General features: G+C 44.6%; 1 protein-coding gene across 1 annotated transcript; it reads left to right on the top strand.

Moving 5' to 3' along the window:
• Positions 1-827: 827 nt before the first annotated feature.
• On the top strand, positions 828-27,710 carry TUBGCP2 (tubulin, gamma complex associated protein 2). The gene is made up of 14 exons (XM_009573300.1): positions 828-983; positions 2,546-2,674; positions 2,983-3,159; positions 9,502-9,661; positions 10,982-11,189; positions 12,260-12,459; positions 14,242-14,431; positions 15,363-15,508; positions 16,179-16,359; positions 18,901-19,081; positions 19,759-19,931; positions 21,304-21,432; positions 22,848-22,968; positions 27,543-27,710. The coding sequence occupies exons 1-14, from the start codon at positions 834-836 to the stop codon at positions 27,708-27,710; spliced, it is 2,313 nt and encodes a 770-aa protein (XP_009571595.1). The 5' UTR covers positions 828-833.
• The last annotated feature ends 188 nt before the right edge of the window (positions 27,711-27,898 follow it).

Raw genomic sequence — 27,898 nt, forward strand, 5'->3', positions numbered from 1 at the left:
GGGCTCTCGCTGTGCCCCTCCGAGCAGAGGAAATCCCAGCTGGATATTAGGAAAAGGTGTTTCCGCATGAGGATCAGAGTGGTGGGGGAATCCGGATCTTTGGAGATATTTAAGCTTGGACTGGACAAGGCCCTACGCAGCCTGCTCTAATTTGACTCAGTTTTGGGTGGAGGGTCGGACCGAGGCTTGCAGAGATCCGTTCCAGCCTCAATGATTCAATGATTTTGGCAAACCAGAAGTGTGTCCATATGCTTGATATTCTGCATCTGTACAGGGTGTCACATTAAACTCTGTACTTACAAAATGCCTCAACCAGACTCTTACTTCTGCGGCCGTCATTTAAGTAACTTTGCAGAATTTGGTGCTTGTCTGTTAATAAAACGGGCAGTAGAATATAAAGACCCCTAAACTTGGAAAAACTGCTTTTGAATAACTTCAGAAGCAGCAGCATGGGCGGGCTGCTGAAGCCAGCAATTTCAGCTGTGTCTGCAGTCTGTCAGTACACGAACCAGCACTTCTTATGACGAGTCAGTAACTTTTCCACCGCCAGTGTGATTTTGAGATTGAAAAATCCTCTGCTGGCTCACCTACGTGTAAGGTGGGGTTTGTACCAGTGTAGTTACGTCAGGCACAATAACGAGTATCTCTGTTCTGCTTGCTTCCTCCCCTTACGTGTATTTCTTTGTTCCAGTCAAATATTTTAGGATACCCTGCAGGCTCATAATGTAGTCAGGAAATATTGTTTGTGCGGGTATTTCATTTGCAGCAGTAACATAATAACTTAACCACCTTTGTTTCTGCGTCCCATGGAGGTTGTGGCCTCAGGTGGGAGTATGAGCGAGTTCCGCATTCACCACGATGTCAATGAGTTGCTCAGCCTGCTGCGTGTTCATGGCGGTGAAGGAGCCGAAGTCTACATCGATCTTCTGCAGAAGAATCGAACGCCTTACGTTACCACGACTGTCTCTGCGCACAGCGCGAAGGTAAGCGTCGACGTACTGTAATCACAGCTGAGATGTGTTTCAGACCTTACGGGGCGGGGGGCCGGCAGTACTCCTGAGGCGGTGTGCTTCCTCTGCAATTGTTGACAGAGGTTCCGTCAGCTCTGAGAGCACAGTCCTCCCTAAGAAGAAATTCAACATAAACTTACCTCAGTGTGATTTCTCTTGGCCGGTGATGTGAACTACCTTTTCCTTACTCTACTCTTCTGTGAGGTAACTTGACTTTTGTGGGTGCGGAGCTGGACACGTGTCGGGAGGGGTAATGGCTGTCCCAAGTGTTTCTGAGAAGAACGGTGAAATTACATTGGCATTGGTAAAAAAATGGATCTGGAATCTCGATTTAGGGTATACAGTAAAAAGATTATATCAGGAAAAAGGTAAAATCCTTGCATCTTGGAGAGGTTGGTGAAAGAACATGAGAAGGGTTGTTAGAACTTGGGGGGGGAAGTTCAAAGAATGAGCTTATTTTGTGCCTGTGATGGTGGTTTCAAATTTTAATTAGAGGGCTTGTCCTCTGGAGGAATAAAACAAATGAAAAATAGTGACTGTATGAAATGTGATTATATGAACAATACCTGATTTTTTTTCTGAATATCACCCAGATATTAGGGATTAAAACCCGGCACTCTCATGACCAGGCATACTTCTGTGGCCGTAATACTGGTTTCCATTGTCGTTTTCAAAAGCAGTCCATCAGTCAAGCTCTAAGTGCTAGAAAATTGCTAACTCTGCCTGAAAGTTCAGATCTTTGTAGCCTGAACTGCATGTTTTCTCTAATTCCAGGCTTATGCCTCATAGTGACAGCTGCAGTTCATAGACTTGTAGAAAGATTTAAGCAGGAGGCTCAGCTGGAGACCTGCAGTCCAATCCCTTGCTCACAGCAGGGCCAGCATCACAGCTACAGCAGACTGCTTAGCTGCGTTTTGAAGATCTCCAGGGAGATTCCTCCATCTCTCTGGCCGTGTCCCAGGGCCACCTCTCTCTCCAGAAAGGACTGTTTCCTTACGGCCAGTTGGGATTTTCCGTGTCGCAATTTGCGGCAGTGCTTGTGGTGCTTTTGCTGCCCCTCGGAGCAGGGTCTGTAACCCCTTTGGGCAGCGGGCAGCACGCCCCACCGTCTCCATGGCTCTGCGCTGGGCTCAGTCCACTTTGTTGATGTCTCTCTTGCTAGTGGGGCCCCCAAAGTGGACCCAGTGTCCAGATGTGGCTTCTTCAGTGCCAGAATTGCTTAATAAACCTGCTGATACATAATTATATTGCTTCAGACTGAGCATGTGCAAAGTGAGCCCTACTACAGATCTTGTGCTTACCTTCATCTTTTCCCTCCTGCAGTCCCTTCTCTATCACCTGAAGCCCCACTCTCCTCCAGCATAATTATTAGTAGGAGACCAATGCTGCAGCATTCAGTCCAAAACCCATTCTCTGAAGTACTTTGGCAGCAGCAGCAGCCTGCACCTTGCCTCTGTCTTTGCACAATGCTCCTCTTTTGAATGCTGTGATAATAATATACATTAAACATTTAATATTAATGTGGTGTTTTACAGGTAAAAATAGCAGAGTTTTCTCGAACTCCTGAAGATTTTTTAAAGAAGTATGATGAGCTGAAGTCTAAAAATACAAGACATCTAGATTCTTTAGTTTATCTACTGTCAAAACTCACAGAAGACAAAGAGGTTTGTTTCTCCTTTAGAACTGGATCTGTTATATGTATTCAGCAGTAGTAACAATGCAATGATTTTAAGTACAGCACGCTTTCTGATGACAGTGTTCAGCGACATGCATTGAAAACAACAGTTCTAGCATTTACTTAATTATTAAAGCGCTACTGAGAATTACACTGCTCTTGATATAAACCACTAAGACACCGGAAACAGAAAGACCTGTGGTCTGATTCACCACAACTGTCTTATGGTCGTATGTTTTTTGCTTTGGTGTGTGCTGACCAGCATTCACAAAATCTTTTCTTTTTGTGTATGTACAGACACTCCAGTATTTGCAACAAAATGCCAAAGAAAGGGCAGAACTTGCAGCAAATGCAGCAACCAGTGGCAGCACAAATTTTTCCATTCCCTCATCTACTTCCAAGATATCTCTACAGGAGCTCGAGGAGCTACGCAAGCAGCTGGGCAGTGTCGCAGCCAACTCCAGTGTACAGCAGGTACTGTCTCCTCCCAAGCTTTGGGTACAAAATCTTTCCCTTCTGCTCATGTGTATAGCTGTGCTCTTAACTTCTATCATCTAGTGGAATTATAAATGTTCCTATCTGTGCAGATAATCTAAATTATCTCTCAAAATTTATTTGTCAGATTATATTAAATCTTTGTGCTGTTCTTAATAAAAGTGGCCTTTTTCTATTTAAGTCAGTTAAGGCCACAACAGTTCACACTGCCGGGGGTTAATGTAATTTCATTTTCCCATTTCAAATGACTGCTTTAAGCTGTGCTGGTGTTTGCTTTTCTGCCTGTGGCGGTGCTTGCTCAGGAGCTCAGGAGCCACTGTGGCATGTCCCCATCCTTCCTAGGAGTTCTGCTCTCTCAGATAATGTGGGTACAATGCCTCACATAATCACTCCCCAAGTGGACACAGCCATTCCCTCTACTTAGCTATTTCAACTCCTGAAATAAATGCTGCAAAGTGATCCCAAAGACAAAAAGGAAGAAAAAAAACCTGCTGTAGAAGTAAACTGTATCATTGCAAGACACAGGCTTAGAAAACAGTTAAGCAAGCATTTCATTATCAGTACGCCCAGAGGTAGGAAGTGCAAAAGGGCGATTATTACTTAAATCCCAACTTCTATTTCCTGTAATCATTTGTACAAATAACTATACTGTGATGGGTTGACCTTGGCTAGCCACTCTATCACTCCCCCTGCTCAACAGAACAGGGGGGAGAAAAATACGATGAGAAGCTTGTGGGTCAAGATAAGGGCATTTTGGCTGCGGAAGGCACAGGAGCAACTGTGTATGGACAGTTATTTGGACAGAGGTGAAAGAGTGATAAGGTCCGTAGTGAGTGAGCAAATATGTGCAAATGCTTCCATTTAAAGTTTTGCAGCTTACCTTTGTCCCAGAGGTTTGTTTCTGTTCTGCCTTCTGATGACTGGTCAATAAAATCTAACAGGGGACAGGCCTCCAGGCTCTGTATGTGACTGTTTCTGAGGATGCTGGCCTGCTTATGAATGCTCAGAAATCACACATTGGGCTCTTTTCCGTCTGCAGTCTCTGTTGAGGCAGTCCTGCGCCCTCCCTCAGTGGAGGCATATCTTTGTCTTTCAGTGCACAGGGTCTGTCTGCATTGATGTGGTGTGTGCTTCACAGCTGCTCACCCTGCAGCACTGCTGGCCCTGTCTTGGCCACGTGGCAGCATTCACATTCATGATGCATCCTACAAACCTTTGCTCTTGAGCTCTGTAGCTATGGCTGTATGCGGTTTATTTCCTGTGCTGGCTCCTCAGCAGATGCGCGTTACTCTTCAGTCTGTGAAGATCTTTCTGTGGCAGTGGCAGAGCAGAGATAACACCTTCCAGGGAACACCCTCCTGTCCCTGGTGAAGATGACGACAGTAGATGATGCATCGACCACCAAGTGGGGGGTTTGCTGTGGTGGACAGATCACTTCAGGCCATCGATGGCTAGAGGAATGGACCCTCCGTGTTCAGTGTTTTGGGACGCTCAGCGGGTCTCTCAGCTTGAAGGGGGCTGTACATGCATGTGATGATGGAGAGTTCAAATCCTAAACAGAGAGAGTCCAACCCCCTGCCCCTGTCAGGCAGTGATGAAACCAGCCTTGTTCCACGTACACTGAAATACGTGTTTGCGCAGACTGTTTGCTGGACTCATCCAAATCCTTCACAGATGATCTGAGTCGAATGGTTGATTTAGATCATGAAGGGAAGATGAATTTCTAGTAAGATAACTGATCTTTTTAGTAGGATTTACATGCAGACTTGCTAAAAGAGGAAAGAAGAGTAAGTGGTGGTCTCTGGGATGTGCAGTTCACAACCAAAAGAATTGAAATGGCAATGCAAGCCAATTAAAAAGATTTGTGCCTCCCTGCTGTTCCATTTATACTTTGTTCAGACTTAAAGAGCTGAAACTCTGATAAAAGGCCCTAATGGGCAGGTGCTCGGGGCCATTGAGCCATCAATAGGGCTGTATCAACACACACAGCTGAAATCTCTTGACCCAGAATTTCTGCTAGAGCCACGTCCCAAGAGGACTGTCAAGTAGTCATAATAACTGCAATTCATTTATTTCTCCGTCTCTCTTCGAGAAGCCAGGTTGTGCACTGGCACAAGCCCTGGACTGATCCTTCACAATGTATTAATGGACGTGAGGGTCTCTCTTGAGCAACTCTATTTGTGATCCTTGTGGCACCATCTTCATGCACCGGGCATGGAGGATAGCTGCCAGTGTTTCCACAGATCCGTTGCGGCGCTGGTGGGAGGAACCGCTGGGGTTGTCCAGTCCAGCCTCCCTCTCACAGCAGGACTGTCACCCACACTAGATCAGGGCAGCTGTTGTTTTGTCCATCTGAGTCCTGCAGGCCCCCAGGAGGGAGATACCCCACCTCCCTGCTGACTCCCCATGGCTGCTCCCCCTCTGCGGGAAGAAGTGTCTCTTCCTGCCCGATGTCAGTATCCCAAGAGGCAGCTTGTGTCCATGGCCGCCTGAACCTCCTGCCCCTGCTGAGAGAAGCTCGGCTTCACCTGTCATCTTGGTACTCGTCCTTTCTGTAGTTGCAGACTGCTCTTAGACCTTCTGTTGGCCAGACCCAGCAAAGCCCAGCTGCCCCCACCACTCCTCCTTGGTCGTGTGCTCTAGGTCCAGTGTATGCCCACTGCTGCCCATTTTCCCTGGCATCAGAGATATAGTGCAGGCAGCTCTTTGGCGCGGGTGGCATTCATTGAGCATGAAGATGAGCTCTTTCTCTCTCTCGATGGATGTGGGCACTGTCATTGCTTAAGATATCAGATGCAGGCTCATCAGCGTGACAGTGGCAAACTGCCACCCTATCCCATGGGCTTTTAAGTGCCAGGCTGACATCCGAGGGCCACGTTTTCAGTCCTGGGAGTTTTATCCAGGCTGTCATTGAAGCCTGTAATGACAACGATCTAAATTTTAAGTTGCAGAGAGAAGGTGATTCATGCCTGTGAAACATGTGCTGTGCCATCTGCCCTGTGATTACTTGGCACTGTCAGGGAGATCATCCAGCGGTCTTTCAGTGATTGGAGTTGCTGCTTGGATTAGTTTTCGCCCAAGAATCATTGAGGTGGTAAAACTTATGTGTTCCCTTTCAGGTAGCTATGTCCTTTACAGCCAAAACTGTGTCAACTTTTTTGAACTCTGCCAGTTAACAAATTCACGCTAGAGCTGGTTAAACTCCAACAGAAGTTCCCTGCCTCTTGTCATCCCAGAGAATCACCAGTGAAGAAGAACCAGTCCCTTGAGGAAGAAGGTTCTGCGTTTGTTTCAGGGGTTCTGGCTGCTCCTTTTCACGATCACTATAAGGAATAGGGACAGATGCCACAGCCCACACCCTTACTCCAGGCACGCCCCAGCCCATAGGTTGCGAGCTCACAGGGACAGAGGTGCCGGCATTCTCCCTCACAGTGCCATGAGCTCATCTAGTTCAGGGACTTCCCTCAGGCACTGGGAGCTATTGGGCTTATTCTTGTATAATATGGAAGTAGGGAATTTTACAATAGGTATTTTCCAGGGCCAAGAAGGAAAGGAGACTACTAGATGGATAAGGAGTTTGCTGGATGGCTGCATCCAAAGAGTTACAGTCAATGGCTCAATGCCCAAATAGAAACTAGTAATGAGTGGTGTCCCTCAAGGGTCCATATTGGGACCAATACTATTTAGCATCTTCATCAATGACTAGTGCAATTGAGTGCACCCTCAGCAGGTTTGTGGATGGCACCAAGCTGAGTGGTGCACTGGATACACTGGAGGGAAGGGATGCCATCCAAAGGGACCTTGATAGGCTGGAGGAGTGGGCCCACGTGAACCTCATGAAATTCAGCAAGGCCACGTGTAACGTCCTGCACCTTGGTCAGGGCAATCCCCACTATCAGTACAGACTGGGGTTGAATGGATGGAGAACAGCCCTGTGGAGAAAGACTTGGGGATACTGGTGAAAAAAAAATTGGACATGAGCCGGCAACGTGCACTTGCAGCCCAGAAAGCCAAGCGTATCCTGGGCTGCATCACAAGAAGTGTGGCCAGCAGGTCGAGGGAGGTGATTCTCCCCCTCTACTCCATCCTCATGACACCCCCCCTGGAGTACTGCATCCAGCTCTGGGGTCCCCAGTGCAAGAAAGGCATGGACCTGTTAGAGTGGGTCCAGAGGAGGCCACAAAAATTATCTGAGGAACACCTCTCTTATGGAGAGAGGCTGAGAGAGTTAGGTTTGTTCAGCTTGGAGAAGAGAAGACTTCAAGGAGACCTTACTGCAGCCTTTCGATATATAAAGGGGGCTTATAAGAAAGGCGGAGTAAGACTTTTACCAGGGCCTGTAGTGACAAGACAAAGGGCAAAGGTTGTAAACAGAAAGAGGGTAGGTTTGGATGGGATGCTCCATCCCTGGCAGTGTTCAAGGTCAGGTTGAACGGGGCTTTAAGCAACCTGATCCAGTAAAAGATGTCCCTGCCCACGGCAGGGGAGTTGGACTGGATGATCCCTTCCAACCCAAACCATTCTGTGAGTCTATGATCTGATTTCATTTTGGCAGTTGGAAGACAGGAATTAACTTCATGTCTCTGAATTTCCAAGGTGTAACTTTCATATAGTCAATCTCACTGAACTAGCTCTATTTTATAGTACTGTCCTCCATCCACACGCGCTGTTGAGATCTTACCTGGCTCTGTTAGGTTGTATGGTCTCCCATACTTAGCGCAATGCCTCAGAAGCTTTTGGACTTAGACACTTTCTTAGTCTGCTCTCTCATAAGTATGCATGTTCATGGAGATGTTGTGATGGTGAGGTCCATGGTTTGTGGAGCTTTTCTTCCAACTCATTGCTCCCTGCCATTTGGGAAGATGTAATGATGGCTGCCCTTCTCCTAAGGAGAACCTTGTTCATACAGCCGTGTTGCATAGGGCCAGTGCTACAGGAAGATCTTCCATTCCAAGTCTTCCTTTAACGACCTCGAGCTCAAGACAATACAGAAAGTGCACATGATGTTTTCATCTTTTAGCCAATGTCTGTGTGTCTGGATCGTGATGGACAAGTAAACTACTACATACTACTTCGATAAAGGAGTATTTTCTCACTGTATGGGTTTAAGATTTATGAAGGAGTTCAAGTCGTTTACCCATGTGAAGGTCTCAGTCCTACACCGAGATCTGCAATTTTATGTGAAGTTTAGTCATCCTTTGAATTGCTGGCAGCTTACTTGACACTTCATCCTTCTCCATACCCTCCTAAAAGAGTCCTGTTTCTGTAAGGGGAGCAGAGGAAATTGAGGTCTTTCTAGCAGATCACACATATACAGTATAAGTAGGAATGTAGTGTTGCTTTGGGGTGCCTCGCTGACCTGAGGACATTGTACCGGTGTTATGCCAGCAGCGAGGCTGCAGTAAACACATACGGAACCGGTGCTGCTTGGAGGAGTAGTCCCACAGCTGATGCTTGTTTGAAGGATTTCAAGACCCAGCACTTGGGCAGCTCTGAGAATATGAAAAGTAGCCGGGGCCAGCCACAGTGTGCATCAACTACCTCTCACATGTAAGACTGCCATTCTTTAAGATGCAAAGCTCACACGTACGTTTGCTTCCTTCCCAAGTTCCTCTCTCCTCTTAGATCTCCTATGAGAGGAAAGTAAAATGACCCTGTGCATATCCCGTTTCACATACGCATCTGTGGAGCTTAAGAAATGGCGTTCATAAGCATGTCCCCACATGTCCCCTGTGTTTGTGCACTTGGGGCTCTAAATGTTCATGTAGGTGGTACATCTCACAAGCCTGTCCAGCTGATAATTAATCTTGCACTCCATTTATTTTAGTGTCAGAGACCCAGAACCAGTGGTGGAAAGTCTTTTGGTCTTTAAGAGCTCACCTCCTTTGCTGACTTCTATTCAGAGTAAAAAAACTCCATCACTTTCCAGCTACCTATGGGTGGATTATCTGGATTGCATTTGGCACACAGCTACTCAGTGGGCACTGTGCGGAAACCGAGTTCAGAAGTGTTCGTTAGCCTGTCTGCGAGTGCCCCTTGAATAAGATGTTACTGCTTACTGCTTCTGGAAGGAGTTTGCTGCCTTTCATGTGGTGCGCTTTGCAAACTAGTAAGCTGCCTGGGGTTGTGCATGTCCCCATTCTGCTCCCCTATGTGTGCCAACTGTATAAAAAAATCACCTCTGCAGCACTGAGACCAAATCCTATACTGTGCTACTGAAACATCAGCTATTCTACTTTCTGTTCTCAGTTATCAGTTTACAGTCAATTTCTGCTTAAAATTCAAAATTTCTTGGACTTCTTTTCTCTTTTTTTCCAACAGCCTCTTGAACTTACACGAAAAATCCTCCGAGATAAGCAGAACAAGAAGAATTCTGGTCAGCCTATTCCAGTATTTCCGTCCTGGGTGTATGAGAGACCTGTACTTATTGGCGATTTCTTAATTGGCACCAGTTTAAGCACGGACACAACGGTACCTATAGGTATGTGTTATGCATTAACTTTTTATGCAGATGAGGAGCGGGGTTCAAAAAAAAACCCAAACTTATTTTGTTCACAGTATTTCTCCTATGCTGAATTCCAGCCCCACTGTTGATCCATGGGATCTAATCTGTTTTGAGTTTCCCAGTCCTTTTTCTCTCTTGAGTTACAGCCTCCATAAAATCTGTAGGAGTATCACATCTGTATTCTCAGCTGAAAAATCTGTAGGCGTACCTGGCAAGGGAGTATTCATCAATCCACCCAGCTCAATATCCTCTCCAGTAAGACTATAACAACCTCCCTGATTTGCTGTCTCTCTCCTCGCCAGAGCCAGCAGGGGACTAATCTCTCCCTGTTGTATTCTGGCTTTAGGCTGAGCTTGTATAGTTTCTTATTCATAGATTAGATTTAAGAGCTTTTTTTGGAAGGGAACAGCTGAGTTAGAGACTCATGTTTCCATTCCCCAGAACTGTGGAGGCTCCTACAAGAAACCTGTAGCTTCTTGCTGATGTGGATTTGGGCTGCGTCTAAGGGGAACTTGAAAACAGTAGGCTTATTCTTGGAGGTGCCCTTTAAGTAGCTTGTCCACCAGTGCATTTCTGCCGGTGCCTTTTGGGATGTGCTGTGAGGGCATGTTCCTAGCAAGCTCAGAACTGTTTGTTCTCTCACGTACAGTCCTACAAATGGAGAGGGGTTGTTGCCTTGTTTCATGAGATAAGCTTTGCTGTAGTTAGTGTTGTAGCCACTCTGTTCCCTGATCTTCTGATGCACTTGATTATATTTTGGGTCGAGTCCTTTGTGCTTCTTGCAGCTGGTTTGTAGTTGACCGCACCATTCAGAGACCCTACAGTTTGCAGTTCACCTGCAGCTTTTGCTGGGCCAGCATTTCTTTGTGTCTGTATTTGAACTGTTTTGTTGATATTTGAATATTTCAGTAGAGGGGAGGTAGGGGGCATTGTTGAGTCCAGTATAACTGAGCCCTTTTGGGTGGCAGGATCAGCAGCACAAGCTGTGGGTGGTGTTCTCTTGGCCACAGATGTTGGATGTATAGCCCTGTCTACTTGGTTTGCTTTGGGTGTAAATGAGCAAAGGATTCTGTTTTCCAGGAAAGCAAGGTAGACGATTTTGGAGTTGACCCTAACTCAGTTTTATTTCTCTATATGTTCATTCAGCTTTGTGTGATCTTCCTTTGTTCTCTTTGAATGGTAGTATGTCTTCCTTTCAAGCTTCAGGTACTAGATTGAAATGATACGAATGGATGATCAGGTAGTACTACGGCATGTTCTGACGGTGTTCTTTTTTTGTCTTCTCTTTAAAAACAGGTACCTTGCCATTAGCCTCTCAAGAATCCATGATTGTGGAAGACTTGCTGTACGTTCTGATTGGTGTGGATGGAAGATACATCACAGCACAGCCTCTCGTAGGCAGGCAGAACCGAGCGTTTTCAGTCGATCCAAACTTGGACTTGTCCATCAAAGAGCTGGTGACCAGGATTCTTCCTGTAGCAGCAAGTTACTCTGCTGTCACCAGGTACCAAGCTGACTTTTGTCAGAGGAAGATGTTCTCCTTTGAGCATCAGGTTGTAGAATAGAGAATCTGTCATTGTGCAGATGTTAACTTCCAAGCTTAATTTAAACCTATGGGGATATAAAATAAGAATGACAATTTCTTTGAATTGGTTTTAGCTACGTTTCTTTTTGCTGGGTTTCTCCTCTGTGCTGCCAGTTCACTTTTTCATTCACCTCACCTTTGCTTTGTCCAAACTTGGTCTTGCTAAATTCAGGCAAAGTGCAAATAGGATGTCTTGTGGCTTGTCTCTTCCCACTCTGCTATGAATTTCTCCATGTTTCCTGCTTTTTGCTCTCCTCTGGGCATCCAGGACTGAAACAACCTTTGTGTGCTTCTGAGCAGGAGAACCTACTGCTGCCTAGTTTCTCATAGCTACCTTAAGTAATTGTTAAAAGGTCTTAGTATAAGGTACACCTCACTAGCAGTAGATGCTTGTTACGTAGATGTCTGCATTTGATTCAAAGTCCTTAAAAGATCGGCAAAGAGAAAGAAGCATTTTTAGGATATGATTCATCCAATCTCTTTTACATGTCTCCTTCCAGATGATGTGACTTGTGTTCAGAAACATCTGTCTGTCTCCACTAACATGTATGAAGCCGTCTAAATCTGGTCAGAATAATCCCTGCTGTGGCATGTGGTGTCAGAAGCTGGCAACAGTGCTTTCCCCACATGTCTGGGTGCACATTGCTTCCTTTTGAGATCTCTTCGTGTCCTCTACTCTGTTGCTTATGCAAAGACAGTCGCCTTGAAAATCCTGGCTCTCACTTTTAACATTACTTTCGCAAATAATTCTAGTTCCCCTGCAATTTGAGAGGAAACATCTTCCTACAGCTTTCCTTACTAGGAAATGTGGTGATGGGAAATAGGCAGGGGGACACAGAGCAAATGTGGAACCTGAAACTCCAGCTGAGGACTGGTGCACTTTCCAACACACGATCTACTTGTGTGCTTGTACAGTGTCATGAAGATAAAATTCCTGACAATGATAGAAGGTGCCTTGCCTGAAAGAGTTTCCATTTTGCTTTTTACAGGTTTATAGAGGAGAAGTCTTCCTTCGAGTATGGACAGGTAAATCATGCTCTGGCTGCTGCTATGCGGACTCTAATCAAGGAATACATGATACTAATTACGCAGCTGGAACATCTTCAGAGACAGGGACTTCTGTCACTGCAGAAACTCTGGTTTTATATCCAGCCAACAATGAGGACACTGGAGATTCTTGCTTCACTTGGTAAGTTTCAAAAATGCAGTCATTACATTTTGACAGGTGCATGACAGTGGCGTCGGAAAACTGTACAGAGTAGCAATACAGGCAGGGCATGTGTCGTTTTAATTTTATGTTATATTAAAGAAGAAACCCAAGGGGAACTGTACTTGTCAGAGCACTGCTCTTTTTTGAGAGCAGTGGGCTCTAGGGCTGAATCTACCCTTCAGAGCTGTCATGAGGCAAGTCCATGCCTTTCACCTTCACAGTCCATGCCCTTCGGATCAATTGTTTCCACCACTGCTGTCTCTACTCAGCTTCTTTCCAAATGCCTCTCCAGCTGTGTGTGGATGAATAACCACAAACCGATTCAACCAGAAGGGAACCGTGGAAGTTTCTAGTCTAACCCCTTGCTCACAGCTACAGCCAGTTGCTCAGGGCCATATCCAGGCAAGCCTGGACAATCCCCAGCAATGGAGATCCCCCCACCATTCTGGGCCATTTCCCATGACTTCACCACCCTTTTTGTGAACATTTCTTTCTGTATCTCCAACTGCAATTGCCCTTCTTGTAACTTTCGCCCTTTTGATGTTGTCACTGCGCTCCTCCAAGAGGAGTCTCTTACCATCTCCTCTAGAACCACCCATTGGATAGTGAAGGAATGATGTTCGACAACCCCCAGCTTCATCTTCTCTTCTCTCAGCTAACTAGCCCAGCTCCCTGAGGCTCTCCTTGTATGCCTTAGGCACCTGTCCCCCACCACCTTATTAACCTCTGCTGGACTCTTCATTTTGTCATTCATACTGGGGACCCCAAACTGAATGCAGTGTTCCAGGTGTGGCGTCACCAGTGCTGGGCAGAGGGGAATACTCGCTGGCCAGTGCAGCCCTGGGTGCAGTTGGCATTCATCACTGCAAGGACCCACGATCAGCTGGTTGTCCACCAGGACTCCCTGGTTGTTCTCTGCAGTGCTGCTCCTCAGCCAGCCGGTCCCAGCCTGTGCCATTGCGTGAGGTTGTTGGTCACAGATGCAGTTACCTCAATAATTTTGGTTAAAATTATCTCTTTGGCATGAGAATACTTGTATATTTCTCTCTGCTTAGCCCAGAGAATTTATCTGGACATAAATATCTGTTGTATTTACAATCTGGAATTGGATGATCCCACTTGGTATTCACGTTTCCTGAAATTTTCAGGTTTTTGAAACACAGCAGTTAGCCAACTGCATTAAGGTTTACTTCGATCCGAAACTCATGGCAGTACTGTATTCCTCTGTCCCTACGTCCCTTTTGCGATGACAAAGTACAGATTTCACTATCAACCTACCTAAATCCTGGTGTTCGAGCTATACGCATGGCTACCTCAATGTTACCGTTGAGAACAGAAGTGCTTTTGAGATCAGAGGTTTCTCAAGCAAGCCACTGCAGTGTGCATTTCTTCCATTACCACCTGGAAAGTGGATCTCTATACATGGTCCACTTGGTGTAGGAGGCTTTTGGACTCTAAGCCACCATGTACCTTGTGTCTACCTGAGTTCAGTTCTCCTTCCCTGGAGGGTTGGGTTTGGTTATTGCTTTTTTAGATTGTGGATCATTTGGGTTTTCGTTTCAGGACATTTCAGGATGTAAGCTTTTGGTTGTGTGGTGGCATGGCCTTGCATCTTCACAGGAGGAGTCTACAGCTGACATGGAGATCTGTGACTTAGGGTGGTCAGCTAATCGACTGCTAACTTCATTATGCTTAACAACATAGCTTGTGCAATTAATCTGTGTCAGCTTTGTGTCTTATATCCATATTTTTGAATTTTAGCTACTTCTGTGGATAAAGGTGAGTGTATGGGAGGATCAACCCTGAGCTTACTCCATGACAAGACTTTCAATTACACGGGGGACAGCCAGGCCCAGGAGCTGTGCCTGTATTTAACCAAGGCAGCCAGTGTGCCTTACTTTGAAATTCTGGAAAAGTGGATATATCGAGGCATCATTAATGATCCATACAGGTAAAGAACAGTTAAGGAATGAAAATGAAATGCAAAAGTTAAGAAATACTGTTCGGGTCTTTGACTTCTACTTTTTTAGTGCACCCATCCCTCTGCTCTGTAGAGTCTGCATAGCCTAGGGGCCTGGACCTGGCAGCAGTAGGTAGACAAGGCAGCATTGCAAGGAAGGGGAGCTGCTGGAGCATGTTTAACTACGTTTCTTGTTTGATTCAGTGGTTATACAGTCAGAGACACTCTCACTTGCTTTATTTTTCCGAATTCAAGGAAATTATACGTAAAAATCAGTAGCACCACTGTTCAAATATGCAGTCCACTCAAATTCCACCTTACCATGCGTGTTCCCCTTTAAGTATTCTCCTCTCACATCCTCATCCTCTTCGCAACAGGGGTGAGCCCTCTTCTCATGGGGCACAAGCATGGTAACTCGGTGAATCTATGTTAAAAGTAGTCCACTAATATGCTAATCTCATATGAGCTAACAACACTTTCTGAAGTTTCTTGGCTTTTGTAGAATCATTTGAAGCATTTCACTGTGTTTAATAGTTTATGCAGCATTTCTGTTTCCCACATTTTCAGAATCCTAAGGGGGGCAAAACTCAAGTTAAAATAGCTAAAATTAAAGCCTTCCTGATGGTGAGAAGGCAGACAAACGCCAGCTTCCTCACCTCTACACTGACAACCGAATAATGTTTCAACTTGGTTTGTGAACCCTATAAAATTCTCTTTCTGTCATAATTAATTGCAGATTAGCAGAAATACTCTGCATTACGCTTCTCCTCTTACTACAAATACAGACTAATTTCAATTCTTGATTGGAATGCATTTTCATGAAACCTTATTTCTGATAGTTCATATTACCAGTTTACAGATCAAAAAAAGTAATCCTCATTGTACCACTTCCTGCTTCTAAACATCTGCTTTAACTGTTCAGTGAGTTCATGGTGGAGGAACATGAGCTGCAGAAGGAGAAGATTCAAGAAGACTATAATGACAAGTATTGGGATCAAAGATATACTGTTGTTCAGCAACAGATTCCCTCATTCTTGCAGAAAATGGCTGACAAAATACTAAGCACAGGTAGGTAAAGATATGCTTTTGATGTAAGAGGAATCTTGAGACAAGCATTACCATTCTTTATGTAAAGATAAAGTAAATGTCATCGTGCTTTGCCAGTTTATGGGGTTGTCCAGCCGAACTCTCCAGAGAAATAGAAGAATCAGATTTAAAAGAACCCAAATCCCATCAATAAAACAACATGTGGGAAGGAGTCCACCAGCAAGGGGAGCTGTCTGTCTTACTGCTCTGTTTCGTGGCTACAGGTTTTTAGCAGCTAGCTAGATGGAGCTAGACAACTGTGGGTTGAACATGCTGAATTTTAATTTGGGTATTTAAATGAAGCATGCAACCTGATAGCTACCATTGTTCTCTGCCATAAGTACAAAATCCGCCAAAAGCTACTTCTGAAGAGCAGCACCAGATCTTCCAAGTTTCTGGCTATCTGCAGAGATGTTTTGCCACCACTGGGAAACAAAACCATTTCTAAATCTCTCCTTAAACGTGATACTAGGTGCCTAATTTAAAATTCTGTATCATCTTTTGAAAAGCGTCTAAATCCTTTCCAGCTTTCAGTAGAACTTAGTGTAAACATTTCACAGCGTATCTTCTGCTTGAAGGTAGAGGTCTGAAAGTTTCCCTGTTGGATGTACAGTCGGTATGAATATGGGTCATTCTTTCTTTTTGCTCCTAGGGAAATATTTAAATGTTGTGCGAGAATGTGGACGTGATGTTACCTGCCCTGTGGCTAAAGAGGTCATCTATACTTTGAAAGAGCGAGCATATGTGGAACAAATAGAAAAAGCATATAACTATGCTAGCAAAGTTCTTCTGGATTTCCTAATGGAGGAGAAAGAGCTGGTGGCTCACCTAAGGTTTGATTTATTTTACTAAATGCATGTTAAATAGATTGGTTCTGACAGTGAACGTAAGTGTTTGAAGTTAGCTCTCTTTTCTTGGGATATTATTAATGTATTCTCTCTATTTCCATTAGAAAGGTCGACCTGAAAAAATAATATTTTTTTTTTTCCTGAAGGAAAACCAAGAAAAGTGTAAAATCATAGAAATATTGGGTGGGAAGGGTGTCAGGGGGTCTCTAGTCCAACTTCCTTGGAAAGCTGTTGCCAAAACAAGGTCAGGGCAGCCGTGGCTTTGTCTAGCTCAGTCCCAAAACCCGCCCTCAAGTATGAATATCCCCCATCTCTCTCATGGCTGCGTGTCACTCCCACCCGGGAAAGGAGTTTCCTAATATCATCTGGTACAATCAAGAGGAGTTTAGCATGAATAAGAAATAGTGTGATATTAAGCATCTCACCAAATATATGCTATGGTTATTGTTCATGCAAACATAGGTAGTTGGAATAGAGTAAGTGTATTAACCCGAAGTTCCAGTGCAGAGTTTTTCTTAACATTGTTCATTTTAATAACCTATATTTTGATTCTCGTAATACGTTCAGCCGATAGCAAATGCAAGTGCATTCTAGCATGCAAACTCCAGCTTCCTTGTGTAAATCAAGCTTTTAGTATGTTACTATCTTCAGAAAACAGTAAAAATAGGAATCTTAACTGTCCAGAAGACCAAGACAGCAACAAATAGGTAGGAGATTGCAGTTGATAGCTGGTTGTAAGATAGTTTGTAATTGGGCTGAGACCTGGTACCAGAGGTTCTCCTCCAAACCAGTGACACAGTGTGAAAGAAAGTAGTCTGAGCTTCATGGGACAAACCTGCCAAGGGACTTGCATAAGAAGATGCCCATTGGGAGACATAAGCTGGAGCAGTAATGGTAACTGAAGTGAGTGTGCCTAGCAGGCCAGGTGGGATTGCTTTGGGCTTGCTTTTTGCTAGGTCTGAAGAAGTTGTAGCTGCAACAAAGGTGTCTGCTCCAAACCTGGGAACACTACGGCTCCAGCTGAGAGAGGTTGTGGGAAGACCTGAAGATCCATGGTTCACTTTGAAACTGATATGTGCCTTCCTGCACTGTAAAAACCACCAGAGAATATGCCTTTTTTCTTGAAAGGTTATGAAAGCTGTGTGAAACCTGCCAGTCATTAAGGAGATTCTTCCTAGCCTTTCTAATGACTGTCATCCCTCCAGGACTTCTTTGCTTAATAGGACTGTACAAAAGACACTGGCTTCCAATGCTCTGGTGGACATGTCCTCTGTTGGGCCAGCCTATCACAATGTAGTTTCAGATTAAGGTGTTGCTCAGCCTCTCCAGCTGGGCTTGATGTCTATGACCTCCTCATCTTCGAAACAGGCTCTCTGCTAGATCATTCAGCAGCTCTCCTGTGTATATGTAATCTGCTGGGTTGCAAGTGCAGGGGCAGCTGGTTGAGGAGGAAGCTACTGAGCTTCCAGCGCGTGTGTGCACTTTGAAGGCTGAAGTGGGATGGTTGTGATCAAACCCCAGGAACCTGTGACAAATAACCACGTCTCCTCAGTTAAGTGGGAGTACTGACTCTCTCTCTCCACCATCCCAGAAATGTTGGTTGGAAGGGACCAACAGCCTTGGCAGATCTCTAGTTCAACCTCCTGCTTGAAGTGGGATTGTCTCCAGGTCAGGTTTTTATTTGGGTTTGCACTCTAGGGTGTGTCAGCAGTAAGTATCTTGCTCCCCTACCTGTGGTGTCCTCAGTTAACCACTGACACTGTCATGACTTCATCGTAACTGGGGGAGTTTTCTTGGTTCAAGAGGGTAATGATAGTCAGGGAAACAGAGGGGCTGAGCGTCATCCCAAACTGACAGTGGTCAGGAGTCTGCAGCCACATTGTGGTAAGGCTGTGCTGGTCCTATTTTTGCTCTGAAAACTGCAGTTATTGTGTGGTCTTTGGCCAGGCACTAAGTTAATCCTCAAACTCAACTCTGAGCTATTTCCAAGCTCCTGGTCTACTGCAGTTAACTCTTCCTGGTGCCAAGTGAAAATTAAAGTTTATGCATCCTACTATAGCAGAAGTCAATGCAAGCACCTGGAGTACTTAAAAAAATCAGCACAGATACTTGTTCATTCAAAGGAGTCCAAGACTCTGCTCTGAATTGGCAACTGCCTCTTGGATGGATCTGCACGCCGTGGAGGTTGAGGTGTTGCTGAGGATAGCAGTATGACCCTTTGCCCAGCAATGTAGTGCACGCGTTTTTTTTCCTAAGCTGCATTTTTCAAGGGAAAAAAGAACAGCAGCAACCCTGATCTGACTGCACAAAAGCATCCTGACTGAGGTGGTAGGGAGGAGGGGACATGCATAAAAGACTAGTCTCCAAATTGGTTATTTATGGCTGTATGTTCTCTATGAAGAGGAACATTTTGTGATCAAACCCAGCAGGCTGGCTGAATTGATTGCTTTTGTTCCTTTAGATTTAATATGGATTAACTTGAGCTTTAAAAAACATAATCAATTGTCTCTTCATTTTCTTGAGCAGATCTATAAAACACTATTTCCTGATGGATCAAGGGGACTTTTTTGTTCACTTCATGGATCTCACAGAAGAGGAACTTAAGAAGCCTGTAGATGACATCATAACTACGAGGCTAGAGGCTCTGCTTGAATTAGCCCTGCGAATGAGCACAGCCAACACAGATCCTTTCAAGGACGATTTAAAGGTAAGAATATATGTAAGCACAAGATAATTGAATTTGAGCAGAAGGCCTGCCATGATTTGGGAAGATCTGTGTGCCTGTAAGAACCTGCTGAATGTACAGTGAAGGAAAAGAGAATTGATGGCTGTCCTTCGGTAGACCTTCTCTGGGTTAAGTCCTCTGTCATCCAGATTAGCAACTGAAAGCACCCACCCTGGACAAGGGGCTGCGTTTTCTTGCTGGCATCTGAACATGGAGAAGGTGCTTTTGGGTGGCCCCAGGATGAGGTAGAAGCAGTAGTGTGTCTCTCATGCTTATTCTCAGCTTGGATGCTCACTTTGGAGTACAAGAAAATACCTGATTAGAAGTCCTGCCTATTAATGATTGCGTATTTTACAGATGTGAAGCAGCACAGAGGCTGTGCCTGGGGAGTGTGAGGTCTGAATAGACCTTACAGAGGTCGAGGGCAAGGGATAGCGGTCAGTGGAGTAGTATGTTTTATGCTGATTGTTAAACACTACAGCGACACTGGTCCGGTTTCTGCTGCTCCGTTCCAGATCATACCATTCACTATTGCTTCCTAGGTTGGTCTGATGACTTGAGAGTGACTGTGATAATTTGCACTCCTGCCACATGTCTGTTGCTGTGCAGTAGTTGTGAGTATCCTGTGGCTTCATTTTTTCCCTGCTCTTCCTTTATAGATTGACTTGATGCCCCATGACCTCATTACACAGCTCTTGAGAGTATTGGCCATAGAAACGAAACAGGAGAAGGCCATTATCAGTGCAGATCCCACAGAGCTCACTCTCAGCGGTCTGGAAGCATTTTCCTTTGACTACATTGTTAAGTGGCCTCTGTCCCTTATTATAAACAGGTAAGGTATCAATCCACTGAAGGAAAAAAGGGCAGAAGCTTTTGCTTAGGGTTGAAGCACGTTTCCACACAGCAAAATACTGGAAAGCCTGTATCTTTAAAGTGACATTATAAGTTGCTGACTAGTAAGGAATGCTTTGGGGTTGTTGAGCCCTGCTTGCTCCACTTGTAGACTATGGAATATGGATTGTCTCTTCAGGAGAGCCCTACTAGACCATGTCTAAGGCACGCTTGGAAAGTAAAACTTTCACTTCAAATGATGGGAAGACAGCATTTCTCAGCCTGGTCCCTGGTTTTACTTGTGACTGGTCATCCAGTTTTCATTTGTCCATGGCTTTCTGAAATATCTCCCTTGAGAATATGAACTCTCACAAGAGGGTTTCCATGCAAGAATCAAACATTTCTCAAGCGTGGAGAGTGGAAAAAAATGCACTTTTCCTAGTTGCAAACTAGACGGTTGCAGGCTGTTGCTAGAATTGCTTTAGCAAGCTATTTTGCATTTAATTGAGTTATGAGGGACTGAAAGGTTCATTTTTCTGCAGGGATTTGCATCCAGTTTCCCTGGAGAAACACTGGCAGACCTGCTGCTGTAAGCCAGGGCAAATGGGACAAGCAGTGTTACTTGAACAGGGTAACAGATGTTGAATTGTTAAATGCCAACAATTAGTTTGTCCCTTAATTTCCCCTTTAAAGAATCAGTTGACACAGTGGGACTTTTCTAATGGCGTGGTGCTTTTGAAATTATGTCTTTCTTTCAAATTGAGTGTATTAGCTCTGATGGTAGCTATGGAAGTGAAAATACTATTTGGTAAGGTTTCACGAACTGTATCGACTGGAGCTCTGTAGACACCTACACTGAAGAGTCTGAATGCAGACCTGAATCCAGTCCCTGAAGCTATAAATAAGCATCGCCATCTGCTTCTGACAGTGCATTGCTGGTGGGGTAATGCTGCCTGTAGCTTGGTTACAGCTTTTTCTTCATCTTTTTGGAGAATCCTTGTGAATTGTTTTGGTGATCATGGCAGTCTTGGTGCAGGGGGTACATGACTGCAGGCTTTCAGCCCTCCGTCCCAGCATCTGTGTGAGTGACCTTTCTGCAGGTAGCTCAAGGGAATTGAAGAAGGAAGCTGGTGATTTACCCGTTGGCAGGAAATACTGAGGAGGGACTCCTTGGAGAGAAATTCTTTGGGATGGTTACAAATGCGATTTTTTTTCTTTGGTTCGAATTGTTTCAGTGCGGATCTGTGTGCGTCTGAAGGTGTAAGGAACATATTGTGTAAAGTCTCTTTGCCTTTGAGCAGCCTCAGCCTTCACAGCTTAGTCTGTCAATCAGAACAGGGCTTAATCTGGACGGGTTTCTCCTTTCTTTCCAGGAAAGCACTAACAAGATACCAGATGCTCTTCAGACACATGTTCTATTGCAAACATGTGGAAAGACAGTTGTGCAACGTTTGGATCAGCAATAAGACGGCCAAGCAATTCTCCCTGCATTCAGCTAAGTGGTATGGCCTTTTTTTTCTGCTGGATCAGATACGAAGGTTTGATTTTCCTTCTTGCTAGTTAGATATGTCGTGACATGGATCAGATCATTTTGGTTTGAAAAAGAGCCTTACAAATTTCTTACAGGCTGAGAGATGTCAAAATACAACATTTTAGGTTTCGGTAGGAAGTGTCTGCTCAAAAATCTGTGTGCTACTTGGCTCATTCCTCTTTGTTGGCATGAAGTTTTGAAAAAGAAGAGATGGTCTTTAGGGCTAGCCCATTCTACACTGAACACAGTTACAGCAGAGGACATCTGCACATATCATCTTGGTCGCTACTTTAGCATCAGTAAGATTAGTAAGGACCCCAGTTGTTCAAAAGCAACATCCTTCTCTTCTGGCCAGACCACTAGCAAGGGCTCGTGACCTTCACACAGCTTGGCTAATGTTTGGGGTTTTGGTGTGATACAAATTGAATAAGGTAAAATTGGTGGGGTGTTTTCCCGGGAAATCATTCTGTCTTGTTCCATCTGTGAAGGCAGATTTTCATCTTTGGATCTGCACTCCAGGTGCTGGAGGTGCCTGTTTGGAGAGTGAGGCAGATCCCAGCATTGCGAAGTAGTACCTTCTGCCTTGCCAGTGGCACTTTCTTGTCACAAGGTAACCTGACCTCAGCCAACATGACTGTAGCTCTGGTTCTCCTGTAATTGTAGAGGTGTTAGCAGAAGAGACCTGTGAGGATCTCTAGTCCAACTTCCAGCTCACAGGACAACTGTGATCAGCAGGGGACAGGACAGCCGTGGTTGAAAACCCTTAGGGTGGGTATCCCCCACCTCTCTGGTGACCTGTCCCAGTGTGCTGAAGTCAGTTCCTAGTTTGCCATCACAGAGCCTGCATAAATTAATGTTGAAAGAACCTCTATATAATCCCACCATTCTATTTTTAAGGTGAAATTGCATTAAATACCCTAGGTGGCAGGTGATTTGATTAAATATTTGGATGCTCTGAACATATTGATGCAAGGCATAGAATATTTTTAAGTGCTCATTTAACAAGTAAGGCTGGAAAGAAACATGAACCATTTATCTTGTTACATTTTGCCCTGCTAACTAGTGCATGTCTCACTAGATAGTTACAATAGTAAAATTGCTTTAATATTTAATATTAAAATTTTCATTGAATATAAGCAAATATTCAGAGTAATTGTCCAGTCTACAACAGGTTCAAAACTCTGACTCTAGCAATTGAGGGAAAGCCATTTGAATATGTGGAAAATAATCAGAGATGGTTTGCATTAACTTTATAATCTCTCTCACATTGCAGCAGTGAATTTGCTAGGACAGAAATATTTAGCTCTGCTTGACTGTGCAAGCCTGGTGATAGTTCTTCATGGCATTTGCTAGCTCTAAGTTGTGTGGGTGTGATTTCTCCCCTAGGTTTGCTGGTGCTTTCACACTGCGGCAGCGGATGCTGAATTTTGTACAGAATATCCAGTATTACATGATGTTTGAAGTGATGGAGCCAACATGGCACATTCTTGAGAAGAACCTGAAGTTGGTGAGTGTGTGTGCTTGAGAGAAGTTGCAACGGAAGTCTTAAGTTAACAAATGTAATATAAGGAAAAAATGCCTAATTTCAGTTACTGCAGGTGGCTCTTAAACATTTTGTTGGAGGCACTTAAAGTATCTGGGAACTGTTGTTATTATCACACTGCAAAGAGTGCTGCTGTTCTACATCACCTTTCTGCTTTATTAGTCATATATCCTTTTCCTCTGGTGCACCCTCCTGTCTATGCCCAGCTCATACTCTGCACCCTGTTATGTAAAGGTGGTGTTCTGCTGAACGTCGCCTTGCACAGAAGAAAGAAAACTATGGAAAAGGAAGAAGAACGCAGGGTGCAAAGATCATAAACAGGTCCAGACATCTTCAGTTGATTCCTTGGCTGACTTACAGTGCTCTTAAAAGCCAAGTCTGTGCTTTCTCTTCCGTGAAGCTGCCAAGGACTGGTATGTTAGGACTATCTGTTATAAAACGGGGCCGTCCTTATTCAGGTGGCTTTTCCACATGTCTTCCCACTGCAGGTGGGCAAGGCTGGAAAACTTGTCCACTCCAGTGGTATCATAGAATCATAGAATCGTTTAGGTTGGAAAAGACCTTTGAGATCATCAAGTCCAACCGTTAACCTAGCACTGCCAAGTCCACCACTAAACCACGTCCCTAAGCCCCACATCTACACGTCTTTTAAATACCTCCAGGGATGGCGACTCAACCAGTTCCCTGGGCAGCCTGTTCCAATGCTTGATGTTCTGAGCTGTGGGATTTTCCAGGCGTGTCACAGAATATTTCTGGTTCACTAATCCAACTCAGTGACTTCTCCAGGAGTTAACTCTTTGTCCTAGCAAAATCTGCAAGAATCAATTTTTATCTCCTGATGGGCATGTGAGATGCCTTTATTAGCTGAGAGGAACACATTCTCAACTAGTGTCGCACCTGTCTGTTTTAAACCAAGAATGAGAAGTCATTGGGAGTTTACCTTTCAGAACAGTCTGTTCAAGAAGCCCATAAAGGTCTTCTCATATCTGGTTTCATTCACGTCAGATTTGTTGGTTCCATCCTCAACAACAGAGAAAAAAATCTGTCACCAACAGATCAAGGGCTATTCTCAGTCTGTCTAGAGCAAACCCTTCTTTCCCTTCCTTTTTTACCTGACTGTGGTAAATATCTAGACTTTTGGGGCATACAGAGTTAGTGTGGGACTTCATTAGACAAGCAAAGAATGATGCCTGAGCACTAGCGGATCTAGTGAAAGCCACAGCAATGCTACAAATACATGTTGTCTTCCTTGCCATCAGCCTGGGCCCAGCCCATAGCTTTTTCATTCCCTAGGAACATGTGCTGGAGCCAGGGCACTGGTTGCCTCACCTCTCAGCACCAGTGGACCTGCCTGGCTTCTGCTTGTTTCTGGTGTACAAACAAGTCTTTGTGGGAGGAAAAAGAGAGCAGAGATGGCATCTTAAGTTACTTCTGTACCGCTGCCTAAAACAAGGGCAGAGACAGGCTGTCTGCTCCACATTACATAGCAAATGTCTCCACTGGATCCTGTGTGGTCCTGACATACAATCATCTTGTGTTCTTCCAGTTTCAAGTGTTTGCAGCAGTGTGGGGAGGGCTGTATTGTAGCTGTTTTCATAGCATGAAGCTGCAGGGATGCGTTGCATGGGCTGGGGTGTGTCGTGAAGGCCTGTGAAAGTGCTCGAGGGTACAAAGCTTGGTGGAGTAGTGCTGGAGGGCTTTGCCAAGGGAGGGAATCTGACCTGCTGCTATGTCCTCCATGCCAGCAGACAACTTGAGAAAGCCCTTAGGAAGTGCTATCCCTGAGCTTTGTATGATGGTTGTCTTGGCGTATGGCACTTGGCACAGGCAAGAACTTGTGTTTAATTAGAGCAGATGATCAGTGATCCATTCCTCAAGCTTGCTTATTTTGCAGCATAACCTTTGTGATGGCTGTAGTCATTTTCCTTATCCCAAGGGACACTGCGTTCCTCATGGTCCTCAGCTTCCTTACCCACTGTGGTGTTGGGGCTGATGTTAGGGTGCCCCAGCTACTCTGAGGGAACAGGAGGCAGATGTACATCACCTTAGTATTCTTCCCTCTGGTAGTCATCCTGTGATCAGATGCTTCTGGGTTGCACATCTTTTTCCTCTTACACCATGAAAAACATTTGTCTGATGTACCAAACAGCCCAACACTCCTTCTGCAATCTGCATTAAGCCACAGCAGCTCTCTTGGCAGCTCTCTGATGAGCCTTGTGTATCTTCAGCACCAGCTGACCCTGTCTTAGTTTCTACTGTGTATTGGGGAGTTGTTCTGGGGTCAGCTAACCAACATTTTTTGATGCCCTGTCATCCTTTTTCCTGGAGAATTCACAGGAGGTAGGATTGTGAGCATCTCTGCGTATTCTTGGTGAAGACTTCTGAACAAGAGGTTATATGTCAAGCTCCTGGACAATCTGAGAGAAATGTACTTGCTTCTTAATTTTGTTGTGAGTTTAGGTTTGCAAAATACAGTATTCAGTTTAGTTTGCTTGAATTGAGGCACTTGAACAAGTTATCCTGTCCTGGGTTCTTCCATACTGATTTCAGGTAGCGCTTCCTTTCAGTCTCCACTGATTCCAGATGTCCTAGAAGGGACTGTTAAATGCACACAGTCCGTATTGATGGCATCCCCTGTTCAGAAGAGACAATTTCCTGACTCCAGAGTTTTTGCAAAGACTTTCTGTCTGAAGATCCCTCTCTGCTTTGGCTCTCAGCCATTGAGTTTCTCTGCTCCTTCAGAGATATGGTGGTGTTGAAGCATTTTTATTTCAGTTCCAAAAAGGAATTTGCCAATTTATACTGTTTCTCGGAGGACCCCATTCCCAAGAAACGTCTATAGACCAAACCTTTTTGATAGCCCAAGTGGGCAGAATTTTTCCCTCACTATGGAGCCTCTTTAGCCTGCCGGAGATGTTGAGGTAGCAGGTATAAAGTGAGTTTGCTGGCACTGGGGAAAGGTGTTTCCGTGGTTGTATGGCAAGGAGATCTGCCCATGCCTTCACCATACGCTTCTTTGTTTCTGAAACCTTGAGGGCTGCTGCAGCGTTTTGTAGAGCATTTCTACCATTGCGCTGTACATAAAGGGCTTCTCCAAGTAATAGTGCAGTAGTAACAACTCAAAGATGCCCGTGATGTGAATATGTACACAAGTCATCACTTGAAACTGAGAAAGTTTTTTGGCAAGTTAGCAAAGTCTTTGAGACATGATCCAAATGTATGTTTGCCTCTCATCCTCATCAGTGTCCTTCAAGGCTTTTAAACCTCTGGGAGATGGAGCATGCCCTCTACCAATGCCGGAGCAGGAAAAGTCTGGCTGTAAGCATTGTTGTGATATGGGCACCTGTGAGTCGAACATCTCAACACTGCCAGCTAAAGAAGCTGTTTCAGCAACCACTTTGTTATACAGTCCTTTAAAAGAGCTGATCACCAGGGATGACATATCCCAGCTACTGAGTAAAATCTTCCTTGATTTAAATAAAAGCATCATATATTTCCAAACAGAGGGTGCAGAACTGGCTCTTTAACCTCTGTAGCCTACAGATTGGGGCAGTTTTTTCCTTTCATTTGCATTTTAGGAGAGAAAAGGATGATCCTCACTGGTCTCGTGTAGTGCCTTATGCTGTTTTCTTATTTGTCAGACTTCTCTCTTGTGCATTTCTGCTTGAAGTTAAGGTGCTTTCTTCCTAAAAATATAACTAGTATTTTCATCTTCACAACATCATTGTCTTCATCAACACAACTAGCATCTTCATTGCATTAGAGAGCGGCATTTATCCTTGTTCTGTACTAGTTGTTTAAAAGGTTATGCGGGGTTTTTTTTGGCATTGACCGTGATGGAGCAGTGCGGATACCTTGGCAATTTTAGTCGTATGGTTCTTTCCTAAGCTTGACTTGTGTTCTCAGCTTCAGCCTATCCCATAATTGTACAGAGTGAGAGGGGGTTTTTAATCTATCATTTAAAACTCAAGACTGAAAGAGCCCATTGAAATAGCAGAGTTGGACAAAAATCTTACAGAATCTTTACAGCACCACATGTCCCAGTTCCTTAATAATGCTCCTAAAACATGTTTCTGAAAAACCTGTATGTTTTCAGCCTCGTAAACTTACTGACATTTAAGGTTCTTTGATATATTTTTCTCTTTTCCACTTATTATAGCTGACTTTACTGAGATTGTGAAGGTGGGAGTGGGCATGACAAGCAGATTTAAAAGCAAAAGAAGTGCAGGTAACTCCATCCTGAGCCTCCTTTCCAGTGGAGGGTTTGGATGATTAAAGAAAGCGTAATTTGGTTGAGAAGGTGATGTGACAAATCAAAGGTAAAAAGCCTGTGAAAGGCTGTTGAATGCAGTAATGCAAATACAGCCTCCATTTCAGGATGTTTCTCAAAGCTGGAAGGTACACGAGAAGAATCTCAACATGCCCTAGAGCATGTCTGAGAGGTCACTGTCAGAGGCAGGATGCTGGGTTAGAGCTTTGTTCCAGTGCAGCACAGCAGTCCTGGTTTGTTTTTTCATTATTGTACTATCCTGTCACAGGCATCTAATATTGATGATGTCCTGAGCCACCACACAAGCTTCCTGGATAACTGCTTGAAGGATTGCATGCTAACCAATCCGGAGCTGCTGAAGATCTTCTCCAAGCTGATGTCTGTCTGTGTCATGTTCACAAACTGCATGCAGGTATGTACAACCTCCCTGTATTGACCATGCCACTGCCAGCTGCTTTGGATGCCAGCCAGCTATGACAGTCCCTTTTTTCAACTCAACCCCTCTTGTCCTCGATGCACGTGGACGAGCCTCCGTTCCTTCCGCCAGTAGGCTTTAGAGCTTGCCTGCTCAGACCCTCATCCTTTCTCCCAAATGGTTTCTGTGGCTTCTGTGGTTCGTTTTGA

Source organism: Fulmarus glacialis, unplaced genomic scaffold (assembly GCF_000690835.1).
Source record: "Fulmarus glacialis isolate BGI_N327 unplaced genomic scaffold, ASM69083v1 Scaffold4052, whole genome shotgun sequence".
NCBI lineage: Eukaryota > Metazoa > Chordata > Aves > Procellariiformes > Procellariidae > Fulmarus > Fulmarus glacialis.

Coding starts and splice junctions, on each gene's coding strand:
- TUBGCP2 (XM_009573300.1), top strand. CDS start 834: ATGAGCGAGTTCCGCATTCACCACGATGTCAATGAGTTGCTCAGCCTG. Junction 11,190..12,259: donor AGTTACTCTGCTGTCACCAG/GTACCAAGCTGA, acceptor TGCTTTTTACAG/GTTTATAGAGGAGAAGTCTT. Junction 19,082..19,758: donor CTTTCAAGGACGATTTAAAG/GTAAGAATATAT, acceptor CTTCCTTTATAG/ATTGACTTGATGCCCCATGA.